Source organism: Mycteria americana, chromosome 6 (assembly GCF_035582795.1).
Source record: "Mycteria americana isolate JAX WOST 10 ecotype Jacksonville Zoo and Gardens chromosome 6, USCA_MyAme_1.0, whole genome shotgun sequence".
Taxonomy (NCBI): Eukaryota; Metazoa; Chordata; class Aves; order Ciconiiformes; family Ciconiidae; genus Mycteria; species Mycteria americana.
The window spans coordinates 46,763,978-46,780,125 of NC_134370.1; the positions used below are offsets into that span (position 1 = coordinate 46,763,978).

Consider the following 16,148-nt stretch of genomic DNA (forward strand, 5'->3'; position numbering starts at 1 on the left):
TATTGAGGTACTGGAGCGTGTGCAGAGAAGGGCAACGAAGCTGGTGAAGGGTCTGGAGCAGAAGTCTTATGAGGAGCGGCTGAGGGAGCTGGGACTGTTTAGCCTGGAGAAAAGGAGGCTGAGGGGAGACCTTATCGCTCTCTTCAACTACCTGAAAGGAGGTTGTAGAGAGGTAGGGGTCGGTCTCTTCTCCCAAGTAACAAGTGATAGGACAAGAGGAAATGGCCTCAAGTTGCGCCAGGGGAGGTTTAGACTGGATATTAGAAATTTTTCTTCACCGAGAGGGTTATCAAGCATTGGAACAGGCTGCCCAGGGAAGTGGTTGAGTCGCCATCCCTGGAGGTATTTAAAGGACGTTTGGATGAGGTGCTTAGAGACATGGTGTAGTGGTGGTTTTGGCAGTGTTAGGTTTATGGTTGGACTCGATGATCTTAAAGGTCTTTTCCAACCTATATGATTCTGTGATTTCCTTGCTCTTTTTTACGACTCAGTGCTCCCCCTATCTGCAGTCTCCACTCTGAGATGAGGTGATCGGTATGTCACACACTATCTATCTGGATGAGGCTGCCCAAATGATTTATAGAGAAACTGTACACCGTGACGTTATCTGCGCTATTCCACCATCCTGTTTCTTTGACATTCAGGAAGCTCAAATGTTTCTGACTGCAGCTGCACACCAGCAGACGTTTCAGCAAGCTGCCCACTGTGACAGCTGAGCTTTATCCCGAGGAGATCTGGCAAAATCCTCCAGCCAAGGAGCACTACCTATTTTTGTCAGCTAAGTCTCAGGAGAGGCAGTGATATCGCTGATACACACTGTGCATGGCTGATGCTCAGCCAGCAACATCAGGACATCACATAGGAACAGGGCATGCACACAACAGGTGTCCCTTCCATCCCAGAGGATCTGCTGCTAAGAATTTTCTCTTGAGGTCTCTGACTTGAGCTTTAAGCCTCCAAAATGAGGTCCATGGGAAAGGAGGGCTGTGGCACTTAGCCCTTCTATTTTGTGCCACTTCGGCTTTGTTTGAATGCTTGGAAAAACCAGGAAAGGTAATGCCAGTCTCTCAGCAAGCCCTTCCCCAAACAATTGTTATGACAATGTGAATATCAGAGGAGTGGGGTGGGAGGAGCAGCATTAGGGGGGCCATTCCTGCACAAAGAATTCAAGTCGGCCTCCTTGCTAGACTCTAAAGGATGCCAAAGGCTGGGCAGTTTCTGTCTGCACACAGGGCGTGCAGGGCCCCAGTTCTCAGGGTTGCACAGGCACTCCCAAATGCCACACGTCCCTGCTGCTGTTCCCCTAGAGCCACATCCCTAGCCTGCTTCGATGGGCTGACTGTCACAACAAGGAGCACCCCAGTGCTCAGGCTTAAAAGGTTTTATTTTAAGAGACAGACGAGCTTCATGCAGTGAAACCCCCCTGGGTTTTACTACAGTATTTGGTCCTCCATGGCATGGAAAGGGACGGGGATGGACACAGCCCAATCTAACCGCAGGGCCAGCCCTGGTCCCTCTGCTCAGGGGGCTGAGCAGCACAGGGCCCAAGGGGGCTGGAGGTGGACCAGGGCTGGTGGCTCACAGATGGATCCACAGAGGTGGCTCTATGCAATGGTGCTGGTCAATGGGGACATCTCTTTGGCTGAAGAGGACTTGGGGCTTGTGGGAAATTTGCTTATCATTGGTGCAAAAACAAAACTTATTCAGAAAAGCTTTCTTGGAGCTTTTCAGAAAAGCATCTGTCCTTAAGTAATACTAAAAAACCCCTCAAACTAGGGGCATATAAAGAAATATTTAAAAATCATCAGTTTCAAAGTTAGGCAAGAGTGATCATCACACAAATCCAGTTTCTTCTCTGCTCTTGTGCATGAGTATGTTCAGAGCCTGGCTACGGTCTGGCATTTTCCAAAGCCCTTCTGCTACAGACAAATCCAGCTCAAAAGAGAAGTCCGAGTATGATGCCCAGCTAGGTCCCAGAGCCAGGAAAGCACTCATGCTACGACTCTGTCTTGTTTAAAGGAAAGATTAAAAAGAAAAAGACAAGCAATCCGTGTCCTGGGGAGTGAAAATATCCTCAAACACGTCTGGAGTCATCTTTAAAGGGCTTTAAAATAGCTTATTTGGTCACACGAGCCTGAGCACTTTCCCCAGCATCACCAACTAGCTGAAGCATTCAAATTCAAATCAAAAGCATTCCCTTTTGTCTACTCAAAGGCACACCAGCTGACAAGTTACAGGTTTCCCTCTGTGAGTGGGTTTTTGAAGAGGAAAATACCTTGATGCATGTCAAAGGCTCAGGGATGACAGCCCAAGCCTGGCTGCTACACACCAACACTCTCCACCTTCCTTAAGAGCAAGGGGCACACAAATGAGCAGAGAGGGAGAAAACTAATTGCTTTGCCATAGGCTCACATACACAGCAATAACTTCTTCAGCAATGTGTGATGCTGATGGGTCAGGTTAAAGATGGGTTCAGGGTGCTGCACCGTGGCAAGGCCAGGACCCAGATGCTCACTTCGCTGCATAACACAGCCGGTTTCTTACCAGTAAATGGTGCTCTCACCTATGGCTAAAGAAATCTAGAAAAGGAAGAAAGGAATTTTTTTTCACTGGAGCACCTGGCAGTCCTATTTTCTGTATCGTGGATGTTTCCACATCCTGAAGTATTTGTGTTACCTAACAAAGGAGACGTGCTGCACCCAGAGTGCCTCTTCTGATAGCCTCGGTCTGTACTGAAAGCATGCCCCTACCATAGCTCAAACATCAAATCCTGACGGCACCTGCAAAGAGGACTCAGAGAACCTCTTACCACAGAAGGGGTCATTAAAGAAAAAAGGAAAAAAAAAAAAAGACTGGTAGCTTCCAGTCTAATATTTTCATGGAAAATGCTTCAGGTTAAGTGACAAAAATAGAAGTTGACTAAAAGATGCAGTGAGGGTCAGGAGCAGGTGCTGTGCCCTTGCACTGCATCACCACCACAGTGAGTCTTGCAGAGAGTTTTTCCAACAGGGAAGAGCCAAAAAATAGCCCACATCTACTGTATACATGTTGCACTGTAAACAAATTCAACGTCCTGCCCAGCGCAGTCCACGTGGTGTCCCTGGCACGCTGCGCTCATTTGCATGGGAGGCTCATTAAACACCGGCTGAAGCTCAGGCTCAATTGCTAAAGTGAACAGATGTTATCAGTCTCGGTGCCTGTCGTATGCACAAGGCATCCACCCCCAACTATAAATAGCCATTCAGTGCTCCCTGCTTAACTGATTTGGAAACATTTCACATGAGGTCAGCCTGCCGAGCTCACAGCACGCCCCAGGCCACCCGGAGACCAGCTGCTCGGCCAGAGGGCCCTGACGTACATCTCTCCTCACCACCTCATCTGACATTTATTTGGACTTGGGGTAGAAGCTCTGCTGTCTGGGCACACAAAATCCAGAAACCCCTTTTTCCTGAGTGCTTTTGCCAGTGGAGACCTACGAAGCCTCGGCAGCAGATCCTGTGGGGTACATGCAGCCTCCCAGGGCTGGTGCCACAATACAACTGTGTGGCATGAGTATTTTCTTGTGGCAACCCCTGCGTTGGCTGCTTTCTGTCCTAGTTACCTCTGGACCAACGGCTTTGTTTCCCTCTGACTTCTGTGATTGGTGCTGGCCTCTCTGTCCCTTGGATGGCACAGGTCCTGCCTCTGACACCTCTGAGGATGACGGAGAATCCTCTGTCTGTCTGCTGACTGCCACAGGCTGCAGGGCAGCCTCGCTTGCAGCCTCTTCCTTGGCTCCCGCCTCCTCCTTCCCTGCTGCCAGCTTCACTTGCTTATCAAAATACATCTCTTTCAAAGAGAAGTGCACGTCACCATTGATTTTAGTGTCCTGATTCACAGCTTTCCCGGGCTCTTTGATTTTTGGACTGTTTTCCACTTCTTGATCATTTGCCACCCTCAAACGTGCGTTCCTGCGTAAGGGGACAGGCGGGGCAAACCTTGGATTTGGAGCGGGGTTGGCCCTGTCTCTCCCACTTTCTTCTCGCTTGGAAACTTCCTGCTTTGCTGCTGGAGGAGCCTCCACCTTCTTTTTCTTTTTAGCTGCGGAGTCTTTCGCCATTGGCTTAGTCGACAGGTCCTCCACTGTCTCATAGATGTACGCAAGAAAGCCGTTCCCATTCTCCTCCACACTTTCCAAAGAGGCATCTCCATTGGTGGTCACCTCTGCTTTCAAAGGTGCTATCAGTTTGTTTGGAAAGCCCATCATTGCATTGACTGTCTGCTTCTTTGGCTCAGCAATATCCTCATGTAATCTGGACTGAGAATCGGTGACGTGCACTTTTGCTGCATCCTCCTTCTCCCACAGAGAGGCTCCCGATCGGAGATTCAGATCCCTGGCCAGCCTCCGCTTTCTCTGGAGCCGATCGGGGCTCATTCCCTGCAACTTCTCCACCTCCACGTTTTCTTTCCCTCGTTTCTTGCCCTGTTCTATCTCTCTCAGCTTTTCTTCAGCTTTTCTCTTAATTTTGTCAAACCACTTCTGATGGATTTTGAACTCTGTCATGGTTCCCACTTCCAGCACGCCAGAGCAGGACACGATGCCTTTGTTATTTCTAGCTGAGGCCTGGTAAATGCCTGCATCTTCTTCTTGGCACCTGGAAACCAAAAGCTCTGTGTGAGACCTGCCCATCCTCCCCACGCACTACTGCTGGGCACACAGGCATGCACACTCTCCTACTTCTTGCTCCAGAGGGGCCAGAAGACAAAGACATGGCCCTTGAGGTGCCCGCAGTAGGTCTGGAGGCCTGGGGCTGGCCTCCCCTCCCTGGGCTCTGCCTGTTCTCAGCACTAGCAGATAAGCAAGTTGGATGTTAAAACAGTGCCCAGCTCCCCCCTGGGCTGTAAGAGAGGGCTGTGATGGAGGAGGAACAGCTAGCACCAGGCTTCCCCACTGTTCTTGGCCACATTCCTCTGCAGGATCTTCTCCTCTCAGCTCTTCACAGCCTACGTGACATTTCTGTTCTTCCTCCACCCTACTACCTTACCAAAGCCTTCCCACTCCAATTCACAGGCACCAGCACATGCATGCCGTCTCGGCTGTCACCCCTTGGGGACACCTGGCCCATGGAGATCCCTGCTCCTGAGAGAGGCGAGCCAGCCTCTGACGGAAACCTGGAGCACACTTGGGGTGGCAGAAAAGCCCAGGCTAGAAGCACAGGGATGACAGGACTATCAGCAGTATCAATATTCTGCACTTTCAGACAGTGCTGCACCTGTCTGACATCCCAAATCCAGGACTCAACATGTGACAGGTCTCTGCTTGCTGGGGACATGGTGTGCCTGGCTCTCCAGAAAAACAGCCCTCATTTAAAGTTAAGCTGCTAGTCAGGGCTGAATAAAGGAGGCCCTTGGCTCCATCAGTCAAGTGCCAAAGCAACCCTTTCCTTCCCTGACCTCATGATAAGAGCTAGGAAAGGTCCCCCTGGGACAGGGCTGGAGCTCTTTCCCCTCTTTGCCCTTGCTTAGGACACTCCTGTGAACTGTTTCTGTCCTTGTCCTGCCTGATCCCCTGGACCATCATCCTGGAGGCAGTCAGTGCTTTCCCTTCTCTCACCTTCATCCAGCCCTAATGCTCAGCTCCTGTCTGGTGCAGCTGTAGCATATGCTGCTACCAGCACTGGAAGGCTCCAGAGAGAGGAATTTCTCCTGACCTTCGTCTTGCTTCCAGCATGGCAGCTATCCCTGGATGCAGTAATGGCTCTCATACTGATGTGATCGGGGAGTCATCAGAGCAAAGAGCTGAAGGGGAAGGGACAGCTGGGAACATTGCAATGGGGAGCAGAAGAGGCCAGCATGGGTGCTGGGGGGAGATCACTGCTGACAGCCAGCTCCTCCAAATACTGAAAACATGCTCAGAGCTCCCATCACCAAATCCAACCACTCTCCAGCTTCTTTACTCACTTGTACAGCTGCAGGGTGTGGCGATTTCCATGACGGAATATCTCATACTTGGGTAAGCCACAGTAGCGGTCCATCTCTTCATCATCCTTATACCACGTCACCTCCGGCTGCGGGTATCCTGGAGAGGAGACGGATGGATGGTACACCAGGGTGTGAAACATTGCAACCAGTAGCACAGCAAGCCTGCTCCCGCAGGTACAAGGTGTCAACAGCAAAATGAAATGCTCCAGCAGAATAGGATACATGTTATTCCGGGCTCACTGCATTCTTTAAAGCACACAGCAGAAAAAGTATTTTGAGTGGAAACCTGATGGGCTTATCCGAGTCTTTTATCACTCCTAGGAATAGGGCTATTTTTGAGAAAATCATCCCAGTACTTCATTCCTAAACAGAGGGGAGTGGATCACATGATCGTCTCCTGTAACACTGGCTGGGAGGAGAAGGTGAGCATACTGTCACTTTTATATGAAGAGGCATGTTTTGATGAGACTAAGGCTAAGGTTAGAAAACAGGCATTCGCCCCTCCATAGAGCTCACAGCATTTCGCTAAGTGTCACTGCCTGTAAGCTGATCCAAAAGTTTCCATTGAACAGAAACAACCTTGATTGCATCACAGCCAGCTTCGTGTCCTACAAATGTCACTTGACAACAGATGTCACCTGCCTTTTCAGTGGAATGACATCATGATGTGTGTGACTGGGCCAGGCATGCAGCCACATTCCTCGCCACCAACAGCGGTGGTGGATCAGCATGAGTGCCCCACATGGACCAGTGCTAGCCACAGCCTTCATCTCCCACCAACAGCAGCTCTAGCTCAGAATAAGAGCCAGTGGTCAACATTGGTTCCCGTACTTCACACGGGGTTCCCGGCACAGCCAAGCTGACCCTAAGGGCATGGGATAAAAGTTTCAATGATCACATCATGCCTCCGCTTAAAAGATAATATCCAAAGCTTATCTCCCGCAAATGCCCCTGCTGGCTTTCTGTGTTGCCAAAGTGAAGGAGTCTGGCATGCTGCTCACCTCCGCCAGTCCTCAAGGGTCTCCCCACCAGCCTCTGGCACCTCCAAAGGCAGCGGGGGGTCAGCTCTCACGGACAGCCCTGGCACAGGGCCAGCAAGGGCTCTCCAGGAATATACAAAGCATCCAGACTTGACAGCTCTGACGTAGAGAGAGGGCAGGGACAGGGAACTACCTGTCTATCCTGGATACTTCCCAGCTGCCAACTCACAGGTTTCAGGGCTGACCAGGACCCTTTTCATGTCCAGGGTGAGGAGCCTCCTACTTGCACCAGCCAGAGATGCTAGCAGTCTGTAGCAATGCCTGAGCCCAGCTTATGCCTGCTCCCATGAAGGTCCCATAGCAGGAGTGAAAGACCAGGAGCAAAGACTCATCAGCAGGAATTCACCCTGGTTTTGGACGATTCAAAATGCCTTTGACCAGAAAAGCAGCATATGCCAAATCTCCTCCTCATGTATTGCTTGGTTCCTCCCACCCCAATCTGCTCTTCTGATACACTCCTCATCCCCATCCCTTGCTTGTTGGGGCTCTCCAGTGTCCTCTGACCCCTCGAGGGACTTAGCCCCCTGGAACCAGATAGAGTTGTGGAAATAGTCTCAGAAGTTTTCCTTTCCTGCTCTCCTCCATGAACACCAGTCATCCCCACAGCCCAGACACCCCCGCAGACCAGATTTTACTCTATTATCTTCCTTTCCTCACTGAGGTCTCTTACTTTGCACTGCCCCGGCATCTACCCTCTCTGTCCTCACTGCCTGTACATCTCTTGCCTCCTTTGCTGCCTCATTCCCCTCCCACTGCTGCCATCAGCAGCTTTGGCTTTCTGTTGGTTAGTGCCTTGTTCCTCCTCTTCTGCAGGAAGCCAAGTCATGACTTTCTCCTGAAGCCCTTCCTGCAAGGCCCTCCATCCTCCCCTTTGGTCCCCATCTTACCACGGTCTGCTCTTTGCTGCTGCTCTGGCCCTCCAAACCAGTTTCTAGAAGAAGCACAAAGCCCTCAGATGCTTGTGGCTGAAGCAAATGAGCCCTAAACCGCTAACAGCAGGAGGCCACGAGAGTATCCCAGTGATGGGATCACCAGGGACTGACGCTGCTGCTTATATTTTCCATAAATATTAGCTACTGACTGTACTTGGCAGCAGGACCCTGGGCTGAATGAGCCTCTGGCAGTTTCTTTCTGCTCCAGGGATGAGGAACAAAATTTTCATACACAGCTCACACTTTGCCCAGAGCAATCCTACCCTTCCCAAGGGCTGTTCTGCAGGTGAGACTTTCAGGAGGCCCCCACGGTTCGTAACACAAGGACCTGGCAGGTAGATCTTCCTAATACCCTGCGAACAGCAATCACAGCACTTCATTCTGGGAACTGCAAGCACATCGTTTCCGAGAAGCCCTGGGATGTCCCCCCGTGGCCTCTGCAGCTGATTCCCATTCCCAGCTGACGTCTGCCGGAAAGAGCAGCAATTTCTATAGCTGCAGAGTGCCTCGACGAAAGGCTTTTCCTCCTGTTAAGCCTAAACTCCCTTTGACCTTGTGTCCTTGAGGCTACCTGCTCCCTACCAGGGGCTACCACTGTACCAGTGCAGGCATGGAGGGACTAGCCCCTGCTGCACACTCTAGCCTGCAGCGACAGGGAGCTACAGGCAAGTGCTGGCTGGAAACCCGCAGGCAGAGGGATGCTGAAAGACTTCCCACCTCCCACACAGAAACAGTGGCTTTAGCTGCCTGTTCAAACACCAGCCGTCCCTCCCCAGGGGCTGTAACCGGAGCCAAGCAGGGGATGGAGAGATGACTGTGCAGGGACACAGCTCCCTGGCATGCCCTGTGCTCCGCTGGGGAGGGGACCTGCTGCTGACACTGCAGATATCCTTCTTCAGGCTGCCGAGAGAATAAATTCCCCTGGTCTGGGGGTGGGCAGGCATCACTCCTGGCATATCCCCTGCAGCCACAACATCCGCAGCTTGCCCAGCTGTCACGATGGGCCAGTTTCAAGGGTCCTGGTGGGACAGGGTGGCTCAGCCGACGGCTCCATCATCAGGTATTGCCACGCTGCAGGGCACCAGATGCAGAGCAGCCATTCATAAATCAGGCACTCGCCCTTCCGAAACTTGTGACTCCCGCAGAACCCCCATGCAGTTGGTGCCGAGAGGGATTTGCCAGCAGCTGGTCCCCTGTGTCCACCAGCGAGTGCCCCACAGTTGCAGACAGAGCGGTGCCAGGCATTCCTGGGGAGGAGGGCAGGTGTCCACTGCACATCTTCGAGCCCAGCAGTTTTTTGGGAAGTGTGTCTTTCAGCAGCATTGTTCCAGCATGATGGCCAGCCACTACAGGACCCAGGACACTCCTGAGCAAGGATTTTTTTTTCATGGAGATTGCCAGGTTTAGATCAAACAGTCTTTTTCCCAAAGCTGTTAAAGTCTGAGAAGTCTTCAAAGCCTTGGTGACCTTATCTAAAACAGTTCTTGCAATAGCTATCAAAAATCACCCAGAGAAACTCTGTTTAAAGCAACTTTCTTTTTTTGATTTTTGGGGTAGGGGGAAGTTAGCCTTCAGAAAACTTGGGAAAGTGGAAAGAGTTTAGAACAATTACACATAATCTCCATGGTTTTCTGTTTCTGCTCTACACAAGCTACGTGGAGTGGGGGCTTCAGGCAGTTTTAGGAGGAAAAGTCATGATAAGATCTCATCCTTTCTGGCTTTATGGATTTAAACCCCCCCATAATCTGAAGACAAGGAGGCTTCTGGTAATGCTGATAGGAAGGACAGATACTCACTAAGAGCAGTAGTTCCCCATGCCACCAGCCTGTGAACAGTGCTCATTCTTCATCCTTCTCTTGCCCTGGCTGCCCCAAACCCAGGCATCCTCATCTCCCACCAGCCTGTTCTCTGCTCTTGTATTCACTACCCCATCCCCAAACCCACCCATCCACCCTTCTCGCAGTCCCTGCATTTCTCCAGACATCCTTCATCCAAGCACTTCACTCTCATCCTTCAAACATTTCACTAAGAGGGCCACCATGGATGCAACAAGTGGAAGTCTTTTATGCTTATTAAAATCCTCATCCGCTAAGCATGCGACTCTCTACTCACTTTACCCCAACTCTCTTCCCCAAGCCATGGGCAGGGCCCTTTCCCCTCCATAGCCCTACAATAAAACCAGACTGTTTCTGGGCACGTTGCTTTGTTCCCATTCCCTCTGGGGACGTGCTACTCAACACAGTGCAGGTGCCCACCTTGATTGAGCACCTAACAAGCAGTGACAGACCCAGGGCCCTTCATCCAAGCCCCCACATTTCATCATCCCACATGTCTCCTTCCCAGCCAACACTATACAGAAATGACTGAAAAGTTGTAAAATCCTTGTAGTAGCACCTCCAATAAGGGCCACTCTGAAGAGAAGAGCCCAATATCCACTCACTGGGAAGGATCTGTGATGACCCTTGAGATCCTGAAGTCCAGACAGACCCACCAAGGCAAACACTTGGTGCAGACAAGCAGGGTGTGCTCTGCTCTGGAAGAAACTGCACAGTAAATGAAAGTGTTCTTGTTCCATTTTTCACACCTCTCAGAGAACAAAGGATGAACTAATTTTGTCTAAAAAACAAAACATGTCATAACTGATGCAGGATTTGACCCAAAATAATCAAATCAGACATACTAGGGACAACGATAGCAGGCAGAACTAGGCAACTGGAGGAAAGGAGGGTTTGTGCAGCCACCCAAGAGCATGAGAAAGTCTGCCTCTGCCTGACTTGTTTTTTTCTTGCCTGCACCACCCAGCACATTTTGGAGATTGGCTCTTCAAACACTTTCATCTTGCTTCCTTCCTAGGACATGCCCAGCAAGTCACTGCTATTCACAGATGTAGGACTACCCTGTAACTCTCATTATTAGTCAAGAAGCAGCAAAAAAATATTAAGATGCTATTGTAGGTCATGTATCCATATTTGGGGCTTGAGAGTCAAAACAGGAGCAGCTGACAGTCTGCCCTTTGCCTCCTGCAAGTCTATGAACCAAAGTGTCCCTGGACTGAGCTGGTTCCACTCTGGTCACTTGCCAGGGATGCAACCACCACTTTTTTTCTCCCTGTAATGCCTCCCAGTTGAATGTAAACATCATGGCAGGGGGAGATATCTGAAATAGTGATCAAACTTTGCAGTCAGAGTTCGCTTTCCACCTCATGCCCCTCTCTCCCAAAGAGATCCTGAGCTCCTAAAGCAGTCCACAGGACCACATGCAAGAGATGACCATATAGCATAGGTGGTCCAGGCTGCTTTTAAGGACGTTTCCATGAAAATTCCTGATTTTGTAGGTTTATTAATTTAAGTGCATACATCCCTCAGTCTAGTTTACCAGGTACAAAAATACAGCATGTACCCTATGGCAGAAGATACTCATTTGACACTTTCCTTCACTTGAGTAGAAAATGAGACCAGTAACAGGTCAAGTTTTCAACTTGGTGTAATATACCAAGTTGTGCTACACAGCACCAGCAGGCCATCCAAAAAGCAGCATCCTGCCTACCAAGAGCAAGGGTGCACTACAGGAAGGGCTACAAGCTGGACAGAGAGTGTATCTGTCTCTAGATGTTGATACTTTGATTTTGGTACAAGCGTAGTACAAGAGGTTATTCCTTGGCAGCATGTCTCCTGCACAATGTACAGTGAAGAGTTTCTCTAGCTTTTCCACGAGAGGTGCTGGAAAGGACACGGATTTGGCATTTACCAGGCTTCCTTGATAGGGCTGACTGAATTATCTGTCCTCTTGAGAGGAAACAGCATGTTGGCATCACACATGCAGTGGACTTCCCATCCTTTCAGCCATCTAGTCTACTGGTGAACTAGAGCTCAGCTGCACAAATGCACATCTCATCTTGACAAAGCCCACTTGGAGCTGATGGTATCGTTTGGACTTCCAAGCAGGCGATGAAGTTTATTAGAGGGAACTGTCAAGTGTGCAGTTGGTGAAGACTTAAGCCAGTGAGAGAAGCCAGGACTAGGCACTTTAAAAGGGGCAAGAGATCCTGAAACGGAGAGCAGTGCTACCCCATGCCCTTGCAGTAAGCAGTCATGGTCTCGGTCTGCAGCACTTCTACACTTTCCAGCAAGGGGAGGTGGAGGAAGGTATCTGCTTTTACTCAGGATTTCCTAGCATATCTAAACATCACTAATTTTTTTTACCTCTGACACTCATGGCTTGCAGAATGGCGAGTTCCATGCTACTGCACAATATGTCATGCTTTTGCTTTTAGAAAACTTTAACTTGGAAAGCTCTTCTAATGAATCACTGAGGAGCATGGCTTGGAGGTGTCTCCCTAGCAGCCCACTTTTGGCCTAGAAGCAGGAAGTGGTCTGCTGAAGTTAAGCATCAATAAAATCAATATACCAGTTGTAGCCCTGCAAGCTCAGAAAGTCAGACCTGTAAAACAAGTGAATCCATGTGAGAAGAGCCAAGAATTCAAAGCTGGCAGCTCCCAGAAGGGCTCAGTCTGTGTTTCCTGGTGCACAGCTTATTTACAGCATGTTTCTAGTGGCAAACTAGATTTCCTAAATCTTAGGGAAGACTTGGCCCTTGTGACTAAGAGGCTCACTAGAGATACCCTCCTCCTTTCAAAACTTACGAACTTGTTTAATATCTCTCACTGAGTAACCTGTTGGAATAAATAACGTGCAACATCAGGAGGGATCACAGACTTGTAAACATACTATGTACATACGATGGAAAAAAGAGGTTTATAGTCTCTATATTTAAAGGACAAAAGCTCATCAGCAAAGGAGCCACTTGCTTTCACACCAATGCACTGCCATGCCACATCACCACAATGCCCTTTTTCAGCATCCCCCTTCTTCTCTTATTGGCCTAACCCCTTCCTGCCCAAGGTTAGATTTTAGCTCATTGGGCAGAGACTGGCTTTTATTTCAGATGTTGACAAACACAGAAGTGTATCACTGATGCAAATGCAGCCGTACTCTTAACCATTTACAGCCAGCAAAGAGAGCTAGAGTTGGCTCCAGTATGATAGCCTTAGTCTTCAAAACTGCACATTCCTGAGCTATGGAGTCCAGGATTAGCAGAGATTAGGACAATAAAATGTAGCTGGCCCAAGCAGTAACCAGCATATTCTATTTTCTAGTTTTTAATTTGCCTTGTTTGAGATGTTAGGTTACGCCCTCGCCTCTTTACAATCTCAGGGGTTCCCCCCCCCCCTTAAATGAAAGCTGAAATCATCATGCAATTGCTGAATCTTTACTTGGCAGTCTGAAAATAGCAGACTTGTTAATGTGTTGCCTTGTTATCGCTTGCTCTAGAGTTTAACTAGCACATGTCCAGCAAGTGAGGCAGGACCAGGTTATTCACTGAAGACACTGTTACCTGTCACTATGCACGTGAATTTAGCATCAGAGTCCTCGGACACAGAACGGGATTTGATAGTGGTTTCAAATAGTGGCTGGGTTTCCTCCGTCAGCTGAGAAATGATTGCGCAGAAGGTGCTCCTGGAAGATTTAAGAAGCATGTCTTAGAGATCAAAGTACTAGAAAAATCGAAGGGTCCCCTTCCTATCTCATCTCAGAAGCCTGCATTTTTTTGTAAATGCCCTCCTTCCCTCCCATCATCCCTAGACCAGGTTGTTCACAAGTCCAGTCCAGTGTCAGGGTATTTGACTGTTTCTTCACTCCTAAGATGACTCTGTCACTTTAAAGTGTCCTTTGGGAGACGTTCCCTTTGTCTTAGCCCTTATGGCTATCGAGGTAATGAATGTCAAGAACCATTTTAGTTCTCGATTACACCAGAACATTTCTTTGACCAGGCAGCAGGCTCAAAGCAAGGGCCTAACAAAGTCAGCTTCACATTCCCGGTACTGCACCATCAGTGTTTCAAGTGTTGTTCTGCTCACTGGGATTTGACTTTATTTGTGAAGACTTCACATTGTAATTTCAGGCTAAGTGTGAACTGAACATGCCTTCTGAACACAACAGCCCTCTTTGAAAGCTTTGAGTTAAGAAAAGCTGCCTGCTGTGGGGACAGCTCACTGAAGGAGACCTTGAGCCTGACTTGCAGCTTTCTGAGCTCAGCAATTATTATGTGAAGCTGACATTCATTCCCTGTTTAACCTCTCACTGCTGGAGGTAGGCACTCACACTATGTACTCCATGAGTTCAGACACTGACCTTGAAGTTCAGGCTGGGACACCCAAATAGCCAGAACTATCCAAATAGTGCAATCTATGAAGCTCAAAAATGGACCTTAGATTCTTCAGTCATTTAAGCACCATTCAATGATAGCAATAAATCAGCGTATTCATACAGCACTGCCAACCCTGTTGGAGCATCACCAAGAGAGGCCCCAGAAGATCTGGGCTTTCTTAAATAAAGGAAAATTTTTTATTTCCAAGTTGGGTCTTCATTCAGATAGTGCTCTGGGGCTCTTGGAAGGGAAGAGCTGCTTCTTTCATTTTTCCCTCTGCAATTAAAACACTACATGTTTACACTAGGAGAGAGGACCCCAAGGTCTCAAGTGGAAGGATCTTAGGAGAAACAGCAAATATTGCAAGAGAACCAGTAGCTGGCAGCTCTACTTGTATCATTTTCAGCAGTGAAAGACATTCCTTAAACAAGTGATCAGCTACTAGAGACATGCAAGAGGTGGAACAAACCCCCAAACCATTCCTGACACAGCTCCACCACGAGCAGAAGGGCTCATAGCACGTGGTGAGGGTTCCATGAGAAGGACCCTGGCCTCACAAGGAGCCCCCGGCTTGCAGGCAGGATGCTGGTGCTGCTGCTACTCATGCTCTACCTGCTGAGAAAGCAGACTTATTCAGGAAAAACAAGACACCCCCACATTTAGCAAGGTCAGGTGCACTGACAGGCTCTGCAGCAGGGACTGAACTGCACGCACAGCTGAAGGTGCCAGGATAGTTCCAGCCACAGCAACTGCCTGTTTCATCCACCCAGAAAACTTACCTGGAGGCTGCAGTGCTACGATATTCACTCTGGCTTCCTGTTAGAATGGGTTTGTAAGAGATGCAGGGAGATGAGACCCTGAGCAACAAACAACTGGGATGCAGCAGGAGCCTCATCTAGCTCCCAGGCACTTTGTGTTGGGTAGGAGTACAGGACAGGGGCAGGTAGGGCTGTTGCAAACTTGACTCATCTACTGAACGAGAGTTATAAGCACTGTCTATACCCAAACACACGTGTGGGATGGGGTTAAAAACAGATGACACAGCTCAGACTTTTCTGTGGAAATCAATGGTCCCCAGGAGACTGGTCCTGGCAAGCAACTCTTCACACAACTACAGGGCCAGGAAAGGGCTGTGGGAGCCAACAGCTGTTTCAGATCAGAGAAACCTTTGCATACTCCAACCCCAGGAGAAAAAAATCCCATTTCCAAAGAGCAAGGCAGACAATCCAGTACCAAGGCAGTTACTGGTGGGGTTTTAATGGCCCCTTCAACACAGATCCCCAGCCCTAGACCAGTAAATGCCTTTTATATCTACACAAGGAACTTCCCAAGCATCAATGAACATTTCTTACCCCAGCAGGAGAGCAACCAGATCAGCATCTTAAAAAAGTGATGCGCACGCACATAGTGACACTCGGAACCAAGTTTAATCCCAGTACCATGCCACCGGTATCAGCAGGCAACACCAGGAATAAGTCTGGTCCATTCAGTGCAAATCCCAGAGTAAGGAGAAATAACAGCAAAGGCTACTGAATGTTTTAGGAAAGCAGCATCACCAGAAGCTGGGGGCTCCACAGGCACAGCAGATGAATCAGAGGAGACTTGCCCAATGTACACTTGGCAGGAAGCCCTGGAAGGTCCATTTAATCTTTCAAAGAAACCATTGTATTAGTCACAGGGGGGTTTAGAGACTGCAGCACTGTGGGGCTCTCAGCTGACTCACTCCAGCTGCAACAAAGACTTGTCCAATTCAAATTACTTTCTAAACCAGTAATTCAGAGCATTCAAGAAATCTGATACAAGGTGGCAGCTGCTCTTCCTCCGGGCCTTCCTGAAGCTGCATCTTTGCTGCAGAAAAAGCCCTGGAGCCTAGGAAGAGGACACTGGCAATTCAGTAGCCTTTTTACATTAAAGAGGGATTTCCATACAAAAGCAGTCTGCAGGAAAAGGAGATTGGAGAATTGTATTCCTCTTAATCACGATTTTATTTTCCTGACTTTTTGGTTAG

The 16,148-nt window shown here is 49.1% G+C and overlaps 1 protein-coding gene across 4 annotated transcripts in view; it reads right to left on the minus strand.

The window, feature by feature from the left end:
• Positions 1 to 16,148, minus strand: part of ALPK3 (alpha kinase 3) — a 34,850-nt gene that overhangs the window by 8,743 nt on the left and 9,959 nt on the right. For all 4 annotated transcript variants that reach the window (XM_075505516.1, XM_075505512.1, XM_075505513.1 and 1 more), the window contains 3 exons: positions 13,328 to 13,449; positions 5,941 to 6,058; positions 3,602 to 4,634 (listed from right to left, as the gene is read on the minus strand). In XM_075505516.1, the coding sequence (XP_075361631.1) occupies positions 3,602 to 4,634; positions 5,941 to 6,014 (1,107 nt within the window). In that variant the 5' untranslated portion in view covers positions 6,015 to 6,058; positions 13,328 to 13,449. The remainder of the gene's footprint in view (positions 1 to 3,601; positions 4,635 to 5,940; positions 6,059 to 13,327; positions 13,450 to 16,148) is intronic.